Genomic DNA, 25,200 nt, shown 5'->3' with positions numbered 1-25,200 from the left:
GCGACGCTGAACCAGGCTGCATCCGGAGCGTCGAGCTAAACAACCAAATAGTCGCATACATGGACCAGGAATTGAAAGAAGCTGAGCTAAGTAGATCCATGGCCAAGAGACCAGGCATGTCCTTCAAAGGAAGAGGCCAACAGCGCTGCATCCAAGGATGAACTTCCGAAATTGGAGCTACAACGATGCTGTTGCCGCGACAGAATGGCAGCTGTTCTGCAACAGTTTCGGCACGCTGTTCACGACAACGCTGCGCTCACTAAATCCGAGAAATTTCTGTACCTGCGATCAACGCTTGCAAGAATGTCACTGTCAGCTCTGGCAGTCATTCAGGCGACGGGCGAAAATTACAAGGCCGCTATGCTATATCTCCTCAAAGAACGCTTCGGTCGGCCTGATGTCCTCAAACAAGACCATCTGACGGAGCTACTCGACTTGTCCACCTGTACGCAACGCAAAGGAGGTGAGCTCTTTGCGGCGACTCTGCGATCACCTTTTTTTATAGAGCGCAATATGGCCCAACTAACGACTCTTGGAGTAACAGTTATGGAGCCATGTTGTGCTCCATAACGGCGGGCGCAGCTGGAAAAGGACAGGGTTAATTGGAGAGACATGGGAGAGGCCTTTGCCCTGTAGTGGGCGTAGTCAGGCTGATAAAGATGGTGATGATGATGATGATGATGATGATGCGCTCTTCACTGCGAATGCTATTAGGTGATTCCGTCATTGAGTTTTACAAGTGCCGCTGTTCAGATAAAGCGAATGGCAGTTTGAAGATAGAGCTTGATCGAGTCCTTGAAGTTGGAAGCAGAAAGTCTAGAGAAAGCGCTAAAGTTGCCCAGTGGGAAAATAAGGACTCAAAGCACAAAGCCACAACACAGAACGGAAAGGCAGAACTCCCAAATGGTCTACAACTCCCAAAGACTCAGCAGCTTCTCTCTTAACGAGTCAACCCAAACAGACGGGGGCTTGCGCAATTCGTGCTTTTAAAGGGCACGTTACTCAGGAGTGTCAGTCATCTCTATCTTTTGAGGAAAAGAAAACCAGGCTGCGGAAAGCAGGTCCATATTTCTGTTGCTAATTCAGAAGGTAAACTTCAAAGGAGTGTCGCAGCAAAAGAGTGAAATATGAAAATTGTGGAAGGCATACCACTCCAATCTGCGACCAAACCTGTAAAAGAAAAGATCATATAACACGGCGACTGAGACGCACTCTATCACGCAGAATAAGATCAAAATGACGCCCGCCGTGCTGCTCCAGACATCTGAATCTTGACGGAAGGTAGGCAGCGTCAATTCTTTACTCGTGCACTTTTATGGCGGAATTCCATCGACCTTTGTAGAACTTTCACATCAGCTGCATCTAGAGGTTTTGGGTGAGGAAGATATTATCATCTTCCCTTTCGGTGGAACAGGCAGCATCATCAAAGAAAAACGCAGACAACTGCGGATATGGTTGAGGAGCCGGTACGACCGCATCTAATATTGCATAGAGTCCTTGCAGATACTTGAGATCTGTTCTAACGAGGTTCCGCTCCATGAGAATGTGGTACAAGAAGTCAAAAATAAAGTGACCGAGCTTGCGGACGTTACCTTGCCACGCGCACAATTAACAAGAAATGGTATTAGTACCCACATCAGTGCTGACTATTATTGACTCTAGTGAGTTGTGAAGTGCAGAAGCTGCAGGAAGGTCTAGCTGAAATTACGACACAGTTGGGGTGGACACTTCAAGGAGCTATTTGCCGCAGCAGCGCTAGTGAAACCGTTGCTGTACTTCGAGCAAGTGTAACTGAAAACACAAGCAGACTGGCCGCTGAGCTCAGGTATTTCTGGGAGCTCGAAAGCATGGGCAGTGTTGAACCCTCTCCACAAAAGCAAGAGCGCGAGGAAATTCATAAGGTCGTTGAATCACATATTAAGCTCACCGATGGGAGATGTGAGGTACCTCTTCCATGAAAAACAATGGGCTTTCCTCTAGTGGGCAATAAAAGAATCGAAAAAAACGCTTAATCAGCCTCGCACAGAAGCTCTTAAAGTATGACGCAATGCGGACCAAGTACGATGAGGCCATACGCCATTACCTCCAGCAGGGATTCGTTGAGCTTCCAAAGAACGAAATCAGCAAGACAGAGAACAGAGTCTATTGCATGCCTTACCGAGCGGCGCTACCGCCGGACAGCCAGCCAGTATAGGTTAGAGTGGCGTTTGACGCGACATCGAGCAATGTGGGCTGCGTGGCATAGAAGGAAGCATTAGGTGTCCAAGACCGAAATTAAACCCGTACCTCTTGAAAATGAAGCAAATTTGAGAACGCACCGCATCGGAGTCAGTGCAGATATTGAGAAGGCATTTCTGCTAAACCTCGCTCAGAAAAGAAATCGCGATGCCGCACGATTCTTCTGGCATGAACAAGAACCCGCAGAGAAAAGACCGAACCCCCCTCTAGAAATCTGAAGAATGTCAAGGATCCCGTTCTGAGTAAAGAGCAGTCCATTTCGCCGCGACAACACGACACCATCTGCGTACTACGAACGATTGTCCATGCACAGCAACGACTCTTTCCGACAGCTTCTACGTCGACTCTGGGAACTAAGCGATGACTAGGATAAACTGTTGCATGAAGAGGCGCAAACAACGTGGACGCAGTGGCACATAGCGCTGCACAACGTAACAGAGATAACTTTTCCAAGATGATGCCTCACGTGGTGCTGATGATGAATGGGAGATTCATATATTCACAGGTGCAAGCCTCATTGCATACGGACCTAATACTTAAATTAATGGAAATGCTAATAGGCGCCAGGATAAAACCGACTCCGACTCGATCGCCGAGCCTCGCATTGAAAAAACGGTTTCTCTGGACAGATTCAGCAATCGCACTTCACTGGGTGCGGGGTTCTGCTCGACAATGGAAACCTTTCGTCGCCAACTGCGTGGTGGAAAAACAGCTGACTGATCCAGACATCTTGAAGCACTGCTCACAGCGCTGTGTGTTGTGTCTCCTCTTCCTTGTCCCGTCTGTCGCGCTGTTGTGGATCATTGATTAGCTCAGAAGCAGACACTATGGCTGACCTCCTTACCCTAGGAGTTTCCCCTGAGGTGCTCAGGTCAGCAACGATTTGATGGCAAGGACCTCCTTGGCTCACTGAACCCCCTGCTAAACGGCCGCACAACGATATCTGTGGAGATACAACTGAAGATGAAGAAAGGAAGCCAGTTCATGTTCATAGTGTGACACGTACAAAAGGCGGGAGAATCTGTTTTGGTTTTTAAACGCTACAGCTCCCAGTCCAAGCTGGTAATAGCTGTCCCCTGGATGAAACGATTTTTACGCAACCCTAGACATCCTAGCGAGAGAAAAAAGGAATATCTGAGAGCAAAAGAAATGAACAACGCTCAAATATGTCTGATCAAAGGGATAAAACGTGAGGCCTTTCCCGAAGAACTCCAGCGCATTCGTCGCTCAGTACGAATATGTGACGGCTGTCGAAAACGTGAAAAAATGTATTCTGAGACGCTCCCACAATATTAAGAGTTGGGGGACGTCTCAAGTATGTCGGCTTTCATAAAATGTCAAACATCCTGTTCTTCCAGCGAACCATCCGTTAGTAAAGCCGTTAGTTCACAGAATGCACAGCCGTCTTTTATACGCTGTTCCACCCGAAATGCTCATAGATCAACAAGGACAGTTCTGGATAATTAAGGGGAGACAAGTGGTACTAAGAGTTCCCAAGAAATGTGTCACCTGCGACCGCCTTAACAGCCTAGCAGCCACTGAAGCAGCTGCTCTCTTACCTCGTGAGGAGCAGAACAGCAAAACAGGATGGGACTGAGGCAGCCGACAACACAGGGCGCTACTGACAACTGAATTAATATTGAAAAAACAGAAGAGCTTATATGGATCAGTGGCGCGTGTAATCGGGCAAGCAGTCGTAAAATGAAGATGAAGCATGAGAAAACAGTTCAATGGCAACCATGACGAAAACAATCGGTACGGCGAAGGGAAGGAAACCGAGCAAGGCTGACACAACTAACCTGCGCAAAACCAAAAAAAAAACAACCTAGTGAAACGCTGACAGAAACTCTAATTCTTTGAGAAAAATAGACGCAGAGGGCGTGCTGACACACTTATCTGACTCCGATCCCAGGATGGCAACAGCCTCGACGATTTCCATTTCCAACTGCCCCTTCCTTCTTCTTATGGTCTCCGTGCGATTCAGCTTAGAATAGCAGCCTTTACAACTGCGACAATGAACGGGCAGGGCAGGTCCTCCGGGCCTACTCAAGGAGCGCGCATGCTCTTGCAAACGAATGTTTGCAACTTACTGCTCCTACGCGCATAACTTCGAACACTGCTACACTTACTCATGTTTTTCCTACAAATATGCCACAAGAAACTTTAAGTGCAGGTACAATTGAAGTGTCTATGAGTGACCATTTGCCAGTTTATCTAATTGCAGAGAAGCAAAAAGGACTTTGTTGTAAAGTGATACCATCAGCTTTTGTTCAGGACCTACATACAGACACTTTGGGTCGGTTTAGGCGCGAAGTTAGCCAAACAAATTGGGACAACGTACTCTCATCTTCTTCCGCAGAAACAGCGTATAATACTTTTATAGATTTAGTTAACTCCCTGTATAAAAAGCATTTTCGATACAAGATTGCAAAACCGAGACGAGCGCGTAAGCCGTGGATGACGCCGCACTTGTTGAAAACGATAAATGAGAAGAATAAACTGTACAAGTTTCTGAAAAACCGCAATGTGGATGAGTTACAGGCATTAAAAAATACATAAATCATCTAAACATAATACTTCGGAATGCAAAACGCAACTACTTGTCTAACATGTCTGTTGGTATCAAGGGTACTAAACATCTATGGCAGCAGCTTTCTTCAGTTATCTTTTCTCGTAACCAGACTTCTGATCTGAAAGAGTTAACTATAGATAACAAAAAGCTCAAGGGAGGAATGTTATATATTGTTTTCAACGAATATTTCACATCTCTTCCTCAGAGTTCTCAAAATCTTGTTATACATAATTATTTGAGGCTTCTTTCTGAATCATCAATGTTTCGTCCAAGACATTATCGCTCCATGCATAACGCTAATTTACAATCTAGCTTTAAGTACAGGAATATTCCCTCACAAAATGAAGATAGCAAAAGTTATAGTCGTGTTCAAAAGCGGTGAAAGAAAAAAATTAGGTAACTATAGGCCCATATCTATTTTGCCGTTGTTTTCGAAACCGTTGGAAAAAATTATTCACTCTAGACTCTTCACTTTCCTCAATAGCCGTTGCCTTATTACTACAGCTCAGTATGGCTTCAGACCTGGTTTACCAACGGAGGTTGCTTTGTTACAACAAAATGAATTATTACTACGCAACATTGAGAAAAAGTGCTGACACTAGATATCTTTATTGATTTCTCAAAAGCCTTCGACCGAATAAATCACACCACTACGTTAAGAGGCCGGAAGCGGGCAGAGTGGGTGAGGGAACAAACGCGGGTTAATGACATCCTAGTCGAAATCAAGCGGATGAAATGGGCTTGGGCAGGGCATGTAATGTGAAGGCAAGATAATCGTTGGTCCTTAAGGGTAATGCAGCGGATTCCAAGAGAAGGCAAGCGTATCAGGGGGCGGCCGAAGGTTGGGTGGGCGGATGAGATTAAGAAGTTTGCAGGCATTAGGCGGATGCGGCTGGCGAAGGACAGGGATAATTGGAGATACATGGAAGAGGCCTTTGCCCTGCAGTGGGTGTAGTCAGGTTGATGATGATGACGATGATGATGATGTCAGAAAAAATGTCTTGCTACAGAATTCGTGGCATACCAGCTGATTGTTAAGGAGCTATTTATCAGGAAGGCATCAATCCGTTTGCATTGACCGAGAATTATCAACTGCCCGCGATATTAAGTGTGACGTTCCCCAAGGCAGTCTCCTGGGGCCACTTTTTTCATTATATACATCAACGATCTTGTAAACATTCAAAACTCCGCTAATTATATTATGCATGCAGACGACACAAGTACTTTTTAACAGAAACAGATGTTCTAAAAAAGCGTGGAAATCTTATTCTGAGTAAACTTAGTGCGCGGTCTCTCGGTAATTGATTACTAATAAAAACAAAAGCTGTCTAATTCCGTCCAAAGACTGTCCCACGTAACTTTGGTGAGACCCTACACTAAAATGACTCTGTGATTGAAATCTCTCCTGCCGCTAGATCCCTGGGAATAATATTTAATGAATTTATGCTTTGGGGCCATCACACTGACTGCGCTCTAAACTCTCGACGGCTTTGGGTATGCTAAGGAAGTGTATGTTTTTTTCTCCCGGTCCAAAAAAAAACGTATAATATATGTAGCCCTGTTTGAATTCCATTTGCGATACTGCCATCTAGTATGGAGAAACGGCACCTTGAGGCAATGTGTAACCTAATAATAATGTAAAATAAAGCCCTACGAGTGATTTCAAAGCGGCCTTATGATCCCCACACAATTCCATTGTTCACTAAAATGAAACTCGTGAAATTACAGAAGTTGTATGACTTTAAGCTACGGTCAACACTTAAATCTGAAATACGTAAAGGTACACACGCTTTGAAAACAGTAACAAATCTGAAAAGTAACATCTTTACGCTCAATGAGGCACACAGAACTCTAACATGTTCCAAGATCATTATGGATTTCAAATGATTCAGTCTAGCATTCCACAAGTTTTAAACAAATACCACTTCACAATAGAGAAATTGCCCGCACTTTATAAAGTTGAGTTGTATTCGTTTTTTGTATAATGCTTGCTAATATTTTGCCGTTTGTTGTAATTTACGATGTAACAGGCTTGTTTGCATTTTTTTGTCTGTTGTTCACAAACTATCATTGTAGTTGTGATATCTGTTGTGTGAATCTGTGCTACTCACCTCTGTCAAAGCGTCCGCTGTCAGTTATTGGGAGGTGGGGCTAGTCAAGCTTTATAATAGTTTTTTTTCCCACCTTCCCCACTGTATCAGATAGCAGCTTATCAGCCCGAGAACGGCGGGCCGCATCTTTCCCTCCCTCGTTCCCCTTCCCCTCTTTCGTTTCGTGGCCTTTAAAAAGGAAAGGAATAAACTGCCGAGGGGCTCTTTTCTTCGTCGGCACAGCACCTTGCTGCAATGTGTGCCTATTCCCTTTAGACGTACGATACATGGTGTCAGAAGTGCCGAAGCCCCGCCGATATGGATATTGTCAAGCCTCCAGAGCCGCTACAGTTCTCCAGAAACCTACGAAGAAACTGGCACACGTTCAAGCAAAAACTGGAGCTTTTCTTCACGGCTACGCCCACTACACCGCCCAGATCGGAAGCCGCCAAGACGGCAATCCTTCTCAGCGCCGCGGGTGAAGAGGCTCTCGACGTCTATAACAACTTCTCCTTCGAAGCAGGTGAGAGCAAGGAAGACTACCAGACAGTGCTGCGCAAGTTTGAGGCGTACTGTGTGGATGAAGGAAACGAAGTTTACGAAAGACACGTTTTTCGCCTCCGCGTGCAGGATGAAGGAGAGCCTTTTGAGCAATATCTGCGGCAGTTAAAGAAACAGGCGAAGCTATGCAATTTCGGCACGCTCGAAGAATCTATGATAAGAGATCAGGTTGTTTTCGGCACTAACAATCCGAAGATAAGGGAGAAAATGCTACGAGAAAAGGACCTAACCTTACAGAAGGCGGAGCAGATGTGCAAAGCGGCCGAGGTCTCGGCGCGGCAAAATGCTGCTTGGTCGAATGACACCCTACAAGTAGACTACGCCCACAAACGGGAGCATGACCGGAAACCTTTTCGATGTCGACAATGCAACAGGGCTCATGCGCAAGGAGACTGCCCGGCGTATGGAAAGATATGTTATGCTTGCAAGAAGCCGAATCATTTTGCGGTATGCTGCAGGCGCCGCCAGAGCAGACAGGTAGATGAAGTAAAAGAAGATAAGATGGAGGACGGGTTCGATATTTTAGATATCGGAGTGTGCGGAATCAGCGACGGGGCCGGTGCAGACTGGACTGTCAGCGGAAACATACGCGGCAAAGAAATTAGATTCAAAGTTGACACAGGCTCACAAGCAAACATAGTTCCTGTAACTCTTTACCGTCGTTTGAAAAACACCGCGAGCCTCCAGAAAAGCACTGCAGTGCTGAAGGCGTACAACGGCAGTGCTATCAAGCATGTCGGAGTGGATAGAGAGATCCTTGTTCTCAACGGTGTGGCACACGTTGTGACCTTCTTCGTGGTCAAGAAGGGTCGGCTGGCCATACTAGGGCTGCAGACATGTCAGCAGTTTGGGCTAGTGCCGAAAGCTGTGGATTCGGTGGAATGGAATGAGACAGCACCGGAGAAAGCCTTTCCAGACTTGTTCCAGGGTACGGGGTGTGTTGGACGGCAGTACCGGATGGTCCTGCGGGCGGATGCTGTCCCAGTAGTGCATCCAGCACGAAGAGTACCTTTGGCCCTCCGGGACCTTCTTCGACAAGAACTGGAGCGCATGGAAAAGGCTGCCATTATCAAAAAGGTGGATGAGCCCACAGAATGGGTAAGCCCTTTGGTGATAGCGCGTAAGAAAGATGGAGCGCTTCGTGTCTGCATGGATCCAAGGGAAATCAACAAGAAGATCAAACGCGAGCACTATCCAATGCCAACAAGGGAAGAGATTGAGGCAGAGCTGTCGGGTGCAAAGTTTTTTTCCCGGCTAGACGCAAATGCAGGTTTCCATCAAATCCCATTAGACGAAGCTACATCGCGGGTGTGTACTTTTGCGACACCATTTGGGCGTTACCGATTTTTGCGTCTTCCTTTTGGAATTTCATCAGCGAGCGAAGTTTTCCAGAAAACGCTAACTGAAATCTTCGAGGGACTGGAAGGCGTCCGCATATACATTGATGATATTCTAGTGTGGGGTGACAGTGAGAAGCAGCATAACGAGCGCCTCCATGCCGTGCTAACGCGGGCAGCACAGGCGGGCTTGACGTTTAACAGGCAGAAATGCGTGTTTGGGTTGAAAGAAATTGCGTTCTTGGGCGACGTAATAGGTGAGCAAGGCGTTCGTCCCGGTCGCAACTTAGTTGAAAGCGTCCTTTCGCTGCCGGCGCCGCAAGATAGGCATTCAGTGCGCAGAATGATGGGCGTTGTTAACTACTTTCGCAAGTACGTCCCGTCACTGAGTGATAAGACAGTCTTACTGCGGACACTCTTAAAAGAAAACGTCATGTTTGAATGGACGGCGGCGCATCAGCGTGAATGGAGAGAAATTTGCGACGCACTGACAAACCCTCCATTACTCGCGCTTTTTGATGAAGCAAAGGAAACCAAGATCACTGCGGACGCTTCGGGGACTGGTTTGGGCGCTGCACTACTGCAGCGATATGGCAGTGACTGGCGACCAGTGTCGTACGCATCAAGGACCCTAACAGATACCGAAACCCGCTATTCGCAAATTGAAAAGGAAACGCTTGCGGTAGTGTTCGCATGCGAAAAGTTCCATCATTTTGTTTATGGCCGCAGGGTACTGATCGAAACTGACCATAGGCCCTTGCTTGCAATTTCCCAAAAGAACATTGCAGACATGCCTCCGCGATTGCAGCGTTTTTTTATTAGGCTGCTACAATATGATTATACGTTGCAGTTCGTTCCTGGCAAAGACTTGCTGCTGGCGGACATGTTGTCACGTGCACCAGTGCCAACGCAGGCGTCGAGTGCCTCATCAGAAGCAGACTGCGACATCCATGCCGTACAGGTCGTCTCCAGCATCGTAAGCACGCCAATGAAAGAGCGTCTGGAAAAGGAAATCAGGGATGACCCGTACTTAAGCGAGGTGAGACAGCGAATTTCACAAGGGGCTGCCATCGACGGTGAACTGAAGCCGTTTGCCAGAGAGCTGTCTGTGGTAGAAGGAATACTGCTCAAGGGCTCTAAAGTTGTCATACCTAAATCTATGAGAGCAGAAATTCTTCAGAGGATTCACGAGGGGCACCTTGGACTAAATAAATGCAAAGCCAGAGCGCGGAGATTGGTATTCTGGCCTGCGCTCAACAGTGCCATTGACGAGTTCGTGCGAGTGTGCAGTACTTGCCAAAAGTATGCGTACAACCAGCAGAGGGAATCCTTGCTCATGCAGCCCACCCCGGATAGGCCATGGTACCGCGTAGGAATTGACCTCTGCCAGTTTGGTGGAGCCGCTTATGTCGTAGTGTACGATGCCCACTCAAATTTCCCTGAAGTAGAGAAGCTAAGAGGCACAGCGGCAAAAGAGGTCATAGCCAAGATATCGGCCATTTTCTCACGGTACGGCATCCCGGTGCAAGTGTGGACTGACAACGGGCCCCAGTTTTCATCGCGAGAATTTCGTTTGTTTGCGCAGAAGTACGACTTCCAGCACATCACATCGAGTCCAGAATTCCCAAGGTCAAATGGGCTTGCGGAAAAGGGGGTTCAGATAATTAAGCGCATCCTTAAGAAGACGAATGAGTCACGCGGTGACTTTTGGTTGGGTCTCTTAGCCTATCGTTCTTCTCCCTTAGAAGATGGCCGCTCTCCGGGCGAACTGCTGCAAGGCCGACGCCTCCGCACTTCCCTGCCTGAATACAACGAGGATTCCAGTGTCCCAGTGCGGAAGCATTGCCAATCTTCGAGGGGAAAGGTACTGCCACCTCTCAAAGAGGGCAGTTCAGTTCGTGTGCACGGCGACAACTGGTCACGCACAGCAACAGTAATCGAGAAAGCAGCACCGAGGTCGTACGTGGTGAAGACTGAGAACCAGCGGCTCTTGAGGCGAAACAGGCAACACTTGCTGCACATTCCCGGAGGCGATGAAAGTATGCAGAGAGATCAGGACGTCGACAGCCTGGGAAAACAGTGTCTCAGCGACAAAGACCAGGATATCGACCGCCCGGGAGGACACGCACATACAGACCGACAAAACATGGTGCATCCGACGCACGCGGCTCAGGAGACAGGCCGGGACGTCGACATCTCGCAAGAACAATCTCCACGGCACAGACAGAACATCGAAGATCCAAATGCAGCTACGCATGAAAACGATCTCACCTCGTCAGGTCCGCGGAAATCAACCAGGCAACGTGCGGAACCTCGACGACTTCACTATGACTGCAGTTTCCGCCAAATATCGTAGTTTGTCTTTTTGTTTTTTGTTTTTTATACAGAAGAGAAGATGTATCAGATAGCAGCTTATCAGCCCGAGAACGGCGGGCCGCATCTTTCCCTCCCTCGTTCCCCTTCCCCTCTTTCGTTTCGTGGCCTTTAAAAAGGAAAGGAATAAACTGCCGAGGGGCTCTTTTCTTCGTCGGCACAGCACCTTGCTGCAATGTGTGCCTATTCCCTTTAGACGTACGATACACCCACCACATCGCATGTATCATCTCGCTATGTGGTTAAATAAACTTCAAACTTCCGAACGACCATTTCTGCATATATGGGCGTTAAACCACCAACGCTCTCGGGTCATACCCTGAATTATGAGCTGTGTCCCCCAGTGAACACCTGCTTTCGCACGTCTACTGGTTTTAACTACGTAAAACCGCCACCACTGTTTGAGGTGACATGCATATACTTTTCCGGTCCACTCAACAGGAAAGATGAAGACAGCAACAAGACTTACGTATTCCTCTTCACATCTGCTGTCACGTGAGAGATGCACCTTGAACTGGTAACAGATATTTCGACCGCCAACTTCTTCAAATATATCAGGAGATATATGGCAAGATTAGGAATGTGTCTAGTTATTTTCAAGGACAACGATAAAACATATCAACGTGCGTTACGGGATCTAAGAAAGATGTGGAAAACCACTTGTGGAAAAGAGATCGAAAGATATACTGCTAAACACCGGATCCAGCGGAACTTCATCATGGCTTCGTGGTGGGGCAGCCTTTGCAAAGACCGATACGATCTATAAAAAAAGTGTTGGGGAACAGCTACTGCAGTTTTGAGGAGATTGCAACGATCCTCACAGAAATTCAGGCAGTCATCAATCCTAGACCTCCACCCAACACAGCTGGATCCGCATCTGAGCCGCCTCGGTCACACAACCTTTACAACAGTTGGGGATATTTTCAAAGTATAGCGGACCATTTCTGGCAGAGGTGGCAGAAGAAGTATTTGAACAGTCTGCGCACTAAACATTTTACGAACTGACATCACTAACGCCATCAAGAAAGGAGCCTTCGTGCTAGTTTAGGAACATCTGCCGCGGCAAGTCTGGAAGATGGAAGAAGTCCTCGAGGTGTTCGTCGGATGAAACGAACTTACCCGGCCTTGCATGGTGCTCTTACCCTATGTAACTGTGCTTCGAAGACCAGCGCAACTGGTATATTTCCTGGAATTAATGTAAGATTGAGCTATGGGTAATAACGGGGGAGTATGTATAAACTCTAACTTGAGGGGGCTTAAATTTTTCTCCTGCCAATCGTGGACATCCCGAACTTTTATCGGGCAATCGCATTGGAATAAACATCAGCCTTTTGTTCACGTTCAACAGTGGTGTACGTCGTCATTTTCCCCTCCCTGAGTTTCTTTAGGGCCCGCTGGCCTCGTTAGGTGGCCTACCACCGAGCGACCATAATTCACGCTCCTCCTATAGGCCCGCGGGGTCCGCGTGTCGACTTCGCTTTGCGACAAGGCGCGGCCTTACGATGCCCTGCCTTTTAGCAAAAGGCTAACTGTCCTTATTGCAGTTTTACTTCGTTGTTTTAAAACAAACACCTGCTAACGGCAGCAGAGAAGGGGCTGTCGGAAAGGGAATCATTCAGAGTGTAGGGTAATGCGCCTTGGGTAGGTCGAACCCAGCCGTCAACGTGGGGGTGCAGTCTTTCGAACATCTCCCGCGCCCTGTTGTCCAGTCCGCTACTGATCGTGTCCTTCTCCAACCTCGGAGCATCGACTATTCATCGAAGTCGTGAAAAATTTTCGCCTGGCTCGTAGGCGAAATCTCGGCTCTATATTCATTCATTGCCATGGTCTTATTTACGCTAAAAATCTTCATTGTAGACCTCTTGTAACTTCCTAACTGTAAACGCGATAATTTGAATTGCTAAGATGCGTAATTAATTTTCGTGTTTCTCTATCCTCTCTGCTGATACTTCGTGATTCTGCGTTGTTACAGAATTGCCTCGTGCCATCTCTTGCCATGTTCTTATAGCCTCTAACTGTGTTGTGCTCATGGTGATGTACTTGTTATAACTTTATTGTTTTCTGTCAGAAATAGCCTCTTCGCGAACTTCTTACTCAATCCCCCATCGACACACGTGCCTCACGGGTTGGCCGGCCTAGCTTTAACCGCGTCCTCAAACGTGATTGATGTAACGGTGGGTATATAGCCGTCAAGGGGATCCCGCACCTTTACCCGCAGTAAACGCGAATGTCACCAGTGAAGGCAGAATCAGCTACTCATTGTCGCCCATTTGGCAGCTAGTTTCGATTCGAACACGGGTGGGGAGATGGAGTAGTACTGCGTGTAGAACCCTCAACAATATTTTTTCCTTTCATTTCACCGTGCAGCTGGTACATGCGCAGGCTCAGCTCCATTTTCACTATTGCAACGTGAGCTGTAATGTCAGTGACTGAAAAGGTAATTAAAATATGTGTTAATTAGTCGCCTCAGTGTACTAGTACCTGTGTTTATTGTGGCTTCCATGCACTGCAAGCTAACGAAAAAATAAAAAAGTGCTAATGAAACATCGCCGCACCTCTCTCGAATCTCCTCTTTGGTTCTCCGGCTCGCGGCACTTTTACGGACAAAATGTCAGAGGTTGAAAAATAGGTTTTGCATTTACCCCAACAAGCTCTCTTGTTCCTACTATATTTCCCACATAAGTTCAGCAGCTTCGCGCAAGCTATGATTCCTAGCTTATCACTTATAAGAGCACTTTAAATTCATGAATATTAGTATATTCCCGCGAATCTTTGCAGTGTTCCTTCTTCAAATCTGCCGCAACGCAACTTTATCGCTTTGTTTGCGACGCAAGACGCGACTAGATTTATCTCGATTGATCGCAGCCAGGCAGAGCAGATTCTACGTTGTTCCGGAATGTTCTAGATAGTAACTTAGCGCGCTCTATCTCGGATGTTCGCTATAAGCTTTAAATTGAGCACGGCCGACAGCGGCGGGCCATTCCGTTCGACGACCGCCGAACACGCTTGTCGCTTCGCTGCCGCCGAGTCATTAAGTCCATTGTGGGCGCAAGTCAGCGCAATATACAGTTTTCTTTTAGAAGACCTTTTGTCGCTCCTTCAACTGCCGTCACCACTACGTGACATCTGATGGAGGTGCTGGGTAGCCTTCTATGTTCCGGACGCTCCCTTCAAGTCGGGACGCCAACCCCCAGCGCTTAGCACCGGAGAACGAGCCAGCCGACGTCTCCAGGGAGAGTAGCGTGAGTTCGGGACCCCGCCGGACCGCACCAGACAGCGAAAGGACACCGCTACGAGCACCACTAATTCGCCAAAGATGTCGACCCCGATCATACTGCAGCAACGCGGGCGCCGCCAACTTTCAATGGATCCCTAGGCGAAGACCCCGAAGAATGATTGGACCAATATGAACGCGTGGCATCATTCAACAATTGCGATGATGCGGCGAAACTCCGGCACGTCTTTTGGGCACTGGAGGGCTGAGCACGCACGTGGTATGAAAACCACGAGTCTTCTTTAATGACATGGGAGCTATTCAAGAAGGAACTCGTGAAGGTATTCAACAGTGTCGTAAGGAAAGAAAGAGCTGAACGACCCCTCGAGTCCAGGATCGAGCTTCCGAATGAGCCCGTCGGCGGTTACGTGGAAGAGATGAAGCGCCTCTTTCGCCGTGCCGACCCTCAGGTGACCGAGGAAAAGAAAGTTCAGTTTTTAATGTGCGGCGTAAAGGAACAACTATTTGGCAGCCTCGTCCGCCCGTCGCCATAAATAGTCGACGAATTCATGCAGCCTGCACGATCGAAAAGACCTTCGACGTCCGTGCGCGGCAGTACAACCGCCCTTCCTCTGTCTGTACAATGTGTCCGGACATGACGACCACCACCAGCGACAACTTACAGGAAGTGATCCGCGAAATCGTCCGCGAGGAGCTACGCCGATTACTGCCATCCTCCCCACAGCCGCAAGCAGCGACTCTCATGGACGTGGTACGGGAAGAAGTGCAACAGGCACTTGGCACCCCTACGGCCACAGAACCCCAGGCCATGACCTACGCCGCTGCAGTAAGGACTGCTCAGCCCCAACGACAACCCGCACTTCCTCCCCGAGATGAGCCACTTGTTCCACAACGCCGCCTCCCAACCCCCGCCCGCCCAGCCTATGAGCGACGCTCAAGCCCCAGGAAATGCGACGCCTGGAGGACTTCCGATAACCGTCCGTTGTGCTTCCATTGCGGTGAGGCCGGCCATATTATTCGTCACTCCCCGTACGGACGTATCGGTCTTCGGGGATTTACCGTTGACGCCCCACGACCAGGCTTCGGCAAACGCAAACGCCCGCAGGAAATCGAGTACCTGTGTAGAGAGGAGTACACGCCGGACCGCCTTTCGCGCTCACCATCGCCGTCAACCTGGCGCGTTGCGTCGCCACGCCGCAGCTACGCAGCCGCGGTACGAGGAAGGTCTCCCAGCCCCCGTAGGGGAAACTAAAGACAGCAGCATCTGCAGGTGAGGTTGCTCATGAGCGAAACGCCGAAGATCCTTCACCGACCACGCCCCATGAAGACGCTGCACCCGCTACGCCACACGAAGACGCTACACTCGCTGCACCGACGCCGCACAAAATGACAACCCCGACCACGACGCGAACTGCATTCAAAACAACGCTGCCACACAGAAAAGCTTCGATGACACGCCCTACCCGCGATTCGCATACGCGACTAAGACGTGACCCGACGCCGAGGCCGAATTGCAATGTAAGAGCCAAAACATCCGACTTAGACGTGACTATCGATGGCCGGAAAGTTACCGCTCTTGTCTACACAGGAGCCGATTAGTCGGTGATGAATGGAACATTCGTTGCGCAGCTGAGGAAAGCCCCGACCGCTTGAAACAGCCCAGAAATTCACACCGCAGGGGGCCACATTACTACACCATCCGGGCGATGCACAGCGCGAGAGACTGTCAAAGGACATACCTATTCTGCGACCTTTGTTGTGCTGCCGCAATGCTCCCGCGAAGTGATCTTGGGCATGGATTTCCTTAATCAGCATCAGGCGATCATCGACCTGCGATCCAAGCTGATCACGCTTTCGACGGACGAGGCCGTCCCTTCGATGAAAACTCAGGAAAATCACGTTGCCCTGATTATGCTGGAGGAAGAAGTGATGAGCGTCCCACCCCGTTCAAGCGTTATCGTGACCGTAGGCACTACGAAAGCCATTCACGCTGATGCAGTCATCGAGGGGAACATGCAGTTGCTTCTAGACCGAGGAATCAGCATCGCAAGAGGCATCGCACATTTCCGCAATGGCCAGGCCGAAGTACTGCTGACTAATGTCAGCGAGAAATATCGGCACATTAACAGAAGAACGACGATTGCTTTCTTCGACGAAATATCCGACGTACGAGACTCCTTCGCCCTCTCCGACCCATTCGCAGAAGATTCGCCTGACCAAAAGAACTCGCCCACTTTCGACATCAACCCAGCCCTGCACCGGAACAAACAAGACCAGATCCGCAATCTGCTTCAAAGCTACAGTGAGTGTTTTTCGTCATCGCCGAAGGTGCGACAAACGCCGATTTGCAATCATCGCATTATAACCGACTAGCACGCCCGACCTCTCCGTCAAAGCCCCTACCATGTGTCGCCGCGGTAGCGACGAGCCATTCGGGATCAAGTGGAAGAAATGCTTCGCGACGACGTCATCCAGCCATCAAACAGCCCATGGGCGGCACCGGATGTTCTAGTGAGAAAGATAGACGGCGCACTTCGATTCTGCCTTGATTAGCGTCGCCTGAGCAACATAACAAAGAAGGACGTCTACCCCCTCCCCCGCATCGACGACACACTGGATCGTCTCTGCAACTCCAAGTATTTCTCATCGATGGACCTCCTCAGCGGCTACTGGCAAATTGAGGTCGATGAAAGACATCGCGGTAAGACGGCATTCATCACTCCGGAGGGGCTCTTCGAGTTCAAGGTGATGCCATTTGGTCTCTGTTCCGCACCAGCGACGTTTCAGCGAGTAATGGATACAGTACTGGCAGGCCTGAAGTGGCAAATTTGTCTCGTATATTTAGATGACGTCGTTGTCTTCGCCTCGAACTTCAAAGAGCACCTCAAAAGACTTCAAACAGTGCTAGACGCCACCAAGTCGTCTGGCCTAAACTTGGAAGCAGAGAAGTGCCACTTTGCCTACGAATAGCTGCTGTTTTTAGGCCACATCGTTAGAAAGGAGGGAGTACGCCCAGACCCGCTGAAAACAGCTGCCATTCAACAGTTTCCACCGCCGGCTGATAAGAAAGCACTGCGCAGATTCTTCGGACTGTGCGCATATTACCGACGATTTGTGCAAAACTTTTCGCGCATCGCCGAGCCCCTGACAAAACTGATGAAGGCAGACGTGCCATTTAAATTGAAATGCCCACAAGCAGAAGCCTTCAAAGAACTTCAGCGTCGTTTACAGTCCCACATATCCTCGCGCATTGTGGTGAAACCGCCGATACTGAAGTTCATACCGACACAACCAGCGTGGGCCTAGGCGCCGTCCTCGTTGAAAGAAGCGACGGGCTGGAGAAAGTCATCGCATACGCTAGCCGTTCCCTTTTCAAGGCCAAGGCTAACTATTCGACGACCGAGAAGGGGTGCCTTGCCATCATCTGGGCTACGTCGAAATTCCGCCCATACCTGTACGGACGACCGTACATGTAGTCAGCGATCACTACGCGCTGTGTAGGCTTGCCAATTTGAAGGACCCCTCTGGCAGCCTCGCTCGATGGAGTCTGCGCCTCCAGGAGTTTGACGTCACCGTCGTTTACAAGTCCGGACACAAACACTCTGACGTCGATTGCCTCTCGCGAGACCCTGTAGATGCGCCGCCGCCGGACGACGATGAGGACGCCTTCATGGGACCCATCAGCCCAAGCTCTTTTGCTCAGTAGCAGCGCTCGGACCCCGACCTAAAACGCCTTATCGAGTAAGGCAAAGTTTCTTCACCCCCCGCTTGATTCAAGCGAGGACTTTCTTCCTTCTGTGTAGAGAAAGATGTCCTCATGAACTCCGCAGCGAACAAATCCTACCTCTTTTTTGTACCTGCTTGTCTCCGCGAAGAAGTTACACAGGCTTCACGCGACGAGCCGAGAGCTGGACATCTCGGGTTTCCTCGCACCGTCCGCCGCATTGAAGACAAGTATTACTGGCCCCGACTGTCTGCCGATGTCGCACGTTATGTGAAAACCTGCCGAGATTGTCAGCGACGAAAGACCCCTCTCACCCGACCCAGCAGGATTGCTGAACCCCATTGAACCCCCCTCAAGGCCCTTTCAGCAGATCGGCATGGACTTACTTGGTCCTTTCCCAACGTCAACGCCTGGAAATAAGCAGATCATCATAGCGACCGACTACCTGACCCGCTACGCCGATGCAAAAGCCCTACCGAACGCAACAGCAGCAGAAGCCGTCAAATTTTTCGTGAAGTGCATTCTTCTGTGACACGGCGCTCCCAATGTGCTCATCATGGACATAAGGGACATAAGTATGGTGGGGCAACCAGAAAAGGAATGTAAACCAATAGGCCCCTGCCCGAAGGCAATATTGTGCTTTTGCCACCCGTAGGTGGGAAAATAAAAAAATGGGGTAATGCTACTAAGCGACCCACAGCCGGGGGAGCGGGCCCGGGGAGACTCCCCTGATCTCCCTGGGACGTACCGGAGGGGGTGGGACGTAGGTTGTGGGATTGGGACTGAGGGAAGGGTTATGGGTAATGTGATAGGAATGGGGACAGCTAGACATTGACCCTCATTTTATCATTGCTCGACTCCTGTCTGGCGAGGACAGGGAGGGCGTCGATGTTGACCAATGGTGCGGCTCCACTCACGGGTTGCCCGACCACCCAACGACGCAATAGCTCCGACTCGGAGACAGGAAATCCTAACCCGGGGCAGCTGCCTCGACATTTAGGGGTCCGGTTCGGACTTGCGAATCGCTGCCCAGCTACTAACCGTCAAGTGTTTTTCGCGGTTTTTCAGACTCCGGAAGTATGTGTTGTGGATCCAGCCGCTCATCACGGACAGAGGAACTGCATTCACAGCGGAACTAACGCAAGCCATCCTGCGTTACAGCCAAACCAGCCACTGGAGGACAACTGCATACCATCCGCAGACCAACAGGCTGACCGAGCGCCTGAACAAAACCATCGCCTATATGTTCGCCATATATGTCGATGCCGAACACAAGACCTGGGATGCCATCCTGCCTTACATCGTCTTCGCCTACAGCACCGCAGTGCAGGAGACCACCCAGATGACGCCTTTTAGGCTCGTCCATGGCAGGGAGGCCACGACCACGCTAGACGCCGTGCTGCCAAACGTTACCAAAGAAGAGAACGTCGACGTCGCCGCCTACCTTCAACGCGCAGAAGAAGCTCGAAGGCTTGCCTGATTACGGATCAACGACCAGCAGCGAACCGACGCCAGACGCTACAACCTACGAAGACGCAAAGCGGAATACAAGCCAGGAGACCAAGTCTGGCGTTGGACACCCATTCGCCGCCGTGGATTGAGTGAAAAGCTTTTGCGCCGCTATTTCGGCGCTTACAAGGTTTTTAGTCGGCTAGGTGAACTGGATTATGAAGTCATCCATGACTCAATGACTGCATCCCAGCGACGCCGCGTACGACCAGAAGTTGTGCATGTCGCCCGTCTGAAGCCCTATTATGCGCGCTAAAGGACGCTGCATTTCCACACTGTTTATTTTCGCACGATCTGATTCATTTTTTGTTAATCGCATTATTTGTTGTAATGCATCGGATCGATGCTTCTTTGAGAAGGGAGTAATGCCGCGAATCTTTGCAGTGTTAGTTCCTTCTTCAAATCTGCCGCCAAGCCACTTTATCGCTTTGTTTGCGACGCAAGACGCGACTAGATTTACCTCGATTGATCGCATGCAGGTAGAGCTGATTCTAAGTTGTTCCAGAATGTTCTAGTAACTTTGCACGCTTTATCTCAAAAGTTCTCTATCAGCTTTAGACACAGCCGACAGCGGCGGGGATTCTGTTCGACGACCGCCGAGCACGCTTGTCACTTCGCCGCCACCGAGTCATTCAGTCCATTGTGGGCGCAAGTCAGCCCAATAAACAGTTTTCTTTTTGAAGACCTCTTGTCCATCTTTATCGCTTCTTCGACTGCCGTCACCACTATGTGACAACATAATAGTTACTTGCGATCGAATCTTGAGTACGTAGCGGTTATACGGGACCTTCATACTAAAATAATATTTTACAATGGGAGGGCAGCCAAAGGAATGCCGTCAGGTCCATCTTATGAAAAGATAACAGAGCCCGTCATCCGCCTTTGCAGATAGGCAAGGGAAGAATTGGTGCATTAGAACACAGGTGTAAAATTCGTGTTTAATCGTTACTCAGGATCATAAGTAGGAAAATCAGATTTGAGCTACGTTATTGTGTCAAGCCTCTTATAGTGCCCAAAGAACAAGGTAGACACAACTTTTCTCTTACGCCAATTTATACGGCCAGAGCCGTTAATGAGTGTCCACCTCGAGTGGCTGTATAACTGAAGCCCTTGTAGTAGTTATATTTGTCGTAGAAGTACGGTAGGACTTGTCAGGCTTGTTGGTTCATTATAGATGCGGAGAAAGATCTGCGCGAACAAGACACGGATAACGAAGAGGCAAAGACACACAAACGCAGACTAGCAACTTTATTACGTGAAGGAACACAAGGCGCATATAAGGCGATCTCAAGATCTTATAAAAAAAAAACGCCGTCACCTGAACAAGTGCCCCGGAAAGAAATGAAACTGCAAAACGATCGCGTTGTAAACGATAGACCTAAACTGGGCCGGCCCACTTTAAGAACACATAAAAAGCCATAAACATCAAACTGCGAAAGCACATAGTCGAGTGCCTCTGAACTGGGTGGTGGAAAGTACATCCAACTCATAGGAACAAAAGCCTAATGACAGCAAGAGCACAAGTGCGGACACCCATGAAAGCTAGGTAAGCCACCTCCCCCCCCCCCCCCCCCGAAGAAAACAACAAATAAAAACAAACTGTCCTTTCTATTCTACGTCAATAAATGACAAAGCAGTGAAAAAAGCACCAGGTCACAACAGCACATATCACTGTATAAGCTCAGAAGAGCTACGTCATGAGTGAACAAAAACAGTGAAAATAGGCACCAATTCAGCAAAAATCAAATAGAAAACACACAAAAGCTGCGATACTCTAAAAATTTCAAAAAGAATGAAACAAGCCGAAACCATTGCAAGAGCTGACATTGCCTAACAGAACATTTTTCAGAATACAGACAACGCTTACCAAAGAAAAATCAGTACAAACGGAAGAACGCCTCTTAAGAAGGCCACCCAAAACATCAGAAACCTACACGTGGCCTTCCAAAAACGAAAATTCCTTGGATGGCAAGGAAAAGGAAGGGTTGCTAACGCAACTGGGTGCCGATGTGAAAAGTTTCATCGACAAGGCGCTCCATTTGTATTTCCACTTTGCCAAAAGCTGCCTCTTCTCGAAGCATGGTACTCAGTCCCGTTTGTACAATTTTTTTTTTTGCAGTGCGCGCAATGCCCAGCCAGGAACCCTCCTGCGTCGTTGGCTACTTTGCACCTGTGTTCTCTCGCTCTTTCATTAAAGCATCCGCCTTTGGCCTATGTGAACTCTGCAGCAATTAAGTGGTGTGCGGTACACCACGCAAGATACGCCATCCGTGAACTTCCTTTCGTGATTCAGTGCTGCGCATGTGGCCTTCTCAGAATCTTTCATCACCACGCACACCTTTGAAAGCTCGCATGGAGCGGAGCAAACAAAACTGACGCCGCAATTATTGCTGTCCTGCCAACCTGTGCATACACAGAGGCGGTGAGGTTTCGCAGCTACACAATATTTCAGAAATTTGCTCCCACGGCTCTTACATCATCTCCCGATTATCAGCATCTTCTGCATCCTTGGAATAGCAAAGACTGGCAGTCGCGCAGACTGTAGGTCTCTTTCAAATGTTTGCATTGCTAGGTTCATTTGCTAAACTTCTACCTTCAAAAATCTGGTCTGGCGGTCACTCCACTGTGTCCATTTATTGCCGAATATGAGGCAATATATAACTGCCTGCTGTTCTGTCGTTGCTTCCCCTCCTTGAGGAGCTGCTTATTACAAGTTCCGTTTCACCAGTTGGGCCAGCCTGTGTCCACTGCTGTTCTTTAGATTGGTTCTTCTTTGCTTGGTCAAAGCAACGGGAGTGTGCGCTCTGGTGCGCAAAAATTTCCTCCAAGAGACACAGCGTCTCCATCGTTTTTTTTTTTTGAGCTCCTCGCTGAGTTCATTTATACTTGAAACATTACTTGGATTATATTCGATTTTTGCACATAAAGCTGTTGTCCTGTTTTCGACGTCCTATAGTTAACAGGAGCCCTGTCCTAGCGTCTTCCAATCTATCAGCCTACATACCATTACTCCTTTCTCCTGTCAAAAACGTTCCTGTATCCAGCAATTAACCGCCTGTGTCTTGGCCACTCCCCTGCAGGGGTACACGTGCCAGCGTTGTTTGAGGCCAACAACAACAACAACGACAACAACAGCAAGAACAACAAGAAAGGAGAGAGAGAGAGCAGAAGAAGGAGGAGAAAATGGTCGACAGGACGCTCTCTCCGAATGTTTTAATTAATCCCTGGGCCAGTTAGCAGTCGTTTTTTTTTTTGAAAACGAAATTTCACATGAACTGCTTCTTTACGCGAACTATCAACGAATGGAATTCGCTCCCAGTTCAGGCGTTAGGTTCAAGGGGCCTTGCACTATAGCGCTAGCACTGGAAAATCTTTTTTGCCCATAAATTAATGTCACTCGAAGCGGCACATCAGGTTACTTTCGTGTTTGTGCGCTTCCACATATCTTGTATTCTACTCTAACCCGACGAAGTCGCATCAAGTAGGCTTGTCGGGCTGAAGTTCGCTGTGTCGGGCTAAGCGACCGTCGGCTAGCTGGGGCTGGGTATGCGCCCGATTGCGGGGCGTAAATTATCTCATCCCCACCTGCTTGTCCAGATGCATGTAAACACTGTCGAGTTAAAGTCGGGTTTGTGGCAGAGAAGTGGGAAATAAGAATCTGTTTTGCACTGGCGCCCTCGTGTGAGGCCGTGGCGCGATATCGGAGGCCGCCTTTGCACGCTCGCGCTGCAATGCTCGACGCTGGGCGCCACTAGCTGGCCTTGACTCGATTAATCAAGACTTAATTCATGCAAAGGCGCACAAGTCGAGGTGGTGGGGGAGAGGGGACTCCTTCAGGCCGACGTCTGACTCGACATACTACTGATTTCAGCTAAGCTGTTTACGCTTATAAATGGTGCCACGCGACGTGGCCTGCAGATACCGAGCACCAGGCCGAAGGAAGGCTCACTGGCGACACCGGTGGGCTGCTGGCACTCCGAACGGTTCGCTAGGGCGCCTCGTTGGCGACCGGGCACCGTATACGTTTCGCCATCTACGACCACAGCGTCGCTGTTCCATACAGCCCCTGGCTTGAGGGCAGCGTGATCCACCCGCGTGTTTGCTAGACACATCCACACCACTCACCCTCTGCTCCCCGTCGTCTGCGCTGCCGGCGACAACGTCGAGCTCCGCGGCGCGCACCATCTCCGCACGCAGCTCCACCAGGGCTCGGCTCAGCGCCTGCGACCAGACACGCAGCTCAGGGGCAGACGCACTTAGCTGTGACCAGTTTAAGCAAACCTGGTCACAACTCGGCGAGTTTCGTCAAAACTTCGCGGGCACTCGATTTTTCGTGTCACGCTGCCAGGAGAGTAGTGCATGGCACTGAAAACAGACAGCTTGCATGCTGTTCATCGAACTACTTTCATTATGGCAAAGCAAACCAAGCTTCTACAGCGCGACGAACGGGACTTAGAAGAAAGGAACACGCAGGCACACAATGGAGCGTTGCGTGTTCCTTTCTTATACCGGGTGTTTCAGTGAACACTCGACATTTTCCAAAAATGGGCTATTTCCGGCAAAAAAATGGCTTTTGCAGCGTAGTGTTACCAGTGTTGGCTGATATCAGAAAACCGGTGAATCGTCTTTAGTAGTAAGATTGTTAACTAATTTATTAATATTTAACTTTTTAACTAGTAAACTTAGGCGCTTAATTGCAATTAGGGATTCGTAGCCAGTAGTCAGTAATAGCCATATAAGTTCTAAGAATTTCGAAAACGCGATTATCCTTGGTGCTGTGGCTGGACAGAATTTGGCTTTTTCCCCTAGTTACGTGCATTGGAGGGGTTGCTTTGCCTGCATGCTTTCGAAAGCGCATGTATTTTTGTACGATGCAGCCAAATTCTGTCGAGCTACAGCGGCGAGGGTAATCGCGTTTTTGAAATTCTATAAACTGATAATGCTATTACTAGCGACCAGCTACAAATATCTAATTGCAGCTAGGCGCCTAACTCTGCTAATTAAAAGGTAATTATTAAAATTAAGTCAACCACCTTACTACTTAAGACAATTCACAGGTTTTCTGGTGCCCGCCAACACTGGTAATACTATGCCTCGAAGGCCTTATTTTCGCCCCAAAAATCCTATGTTTGAAAAATTTTGAAAATCCTCGCTGAAACATCCGGTATATCCCTCGTTCGTCGCGCTGTAGTGGTGGAATACCGCCACCAACACGCCTTGTCGGAACCAAGCTTCCTCACACAGTCACTCGGGACGTTTTGGTGCACCATCTACCCGAATCGACGTCAAGCATGGTCTTGCGCAAACCTGATGCCAAGTTGTTAATAGAATGGTTAGTGACTGCGGGAAACAATTGATATCAATGCATTCGCACTAGAACCCTCATGCTGGAAAAATCTACGTGTCTGTCCGTCTGAAGCCTCGGTTAGCAGGTGGCAAAGTGGAGAGAGGGAAATTCCGTCCTTCACCTTCAAGAGAGAGCAAAGAGATGGTGGGAGCCGACCGCTGAGGGAGAGTGTCAAAATGTGACTGCTGGATTGGATCTCGAGAGCGGAGTTTGG

At 49.0% G+C, this 25,200-nt stretch overlaps 2 protein-coding genes across 3 annotated transcripts in view; one reads left to right on the top strand and one right to left on the bottom strand.

Annotated features, from left to right (window-relative positions):
- LOC144104506 (angio-associated migratory cell protein) overlaps positions 1 to 25,200 on the top strand; it is a 528,250-nt gene that overhangs the window by 3,614 nt on the left and 499,436 nt on the right. The window lies entirely within an intron of this gene.
- Positions 1 to 25,200, bottom strand: part of LOC144105200 (uncharacterized) — a 143,458-nt gene that overhangs the window by 28,488 nt on the left and 89,770 nt on the right. Inside the window, exon 10 of the mRNA XM_077638346.1 lies at positions 23,765 to 23,860. Within this exon, the coding sequence (XP_077494472.1) occupies positions 23,765 to 23,860 (96 nt within the window). The remainder of the gene's footprint in view (positions 1 to 23,764; positions 23,861 to 25,200) is intronic.

Source organism: Amblyomma americanum, chromosome 9 (genome assembly GCF_052857255.1).
Source record: "Amblyomma americanum isolate KBUSLIRL-KWMA chromosome 9, ASM5285725v1, whole genome shotgun sequence".
NCBI classification, from domain to species: Eukaryota; Metazoa; Arthropoda; class Arachnida; order Ixodida; family Ixodidae; genus Amblyomma; species Amblyomma americanum.
This window is presented reverse-complemented; position numbering and strand designations above follow the sequence as displayed.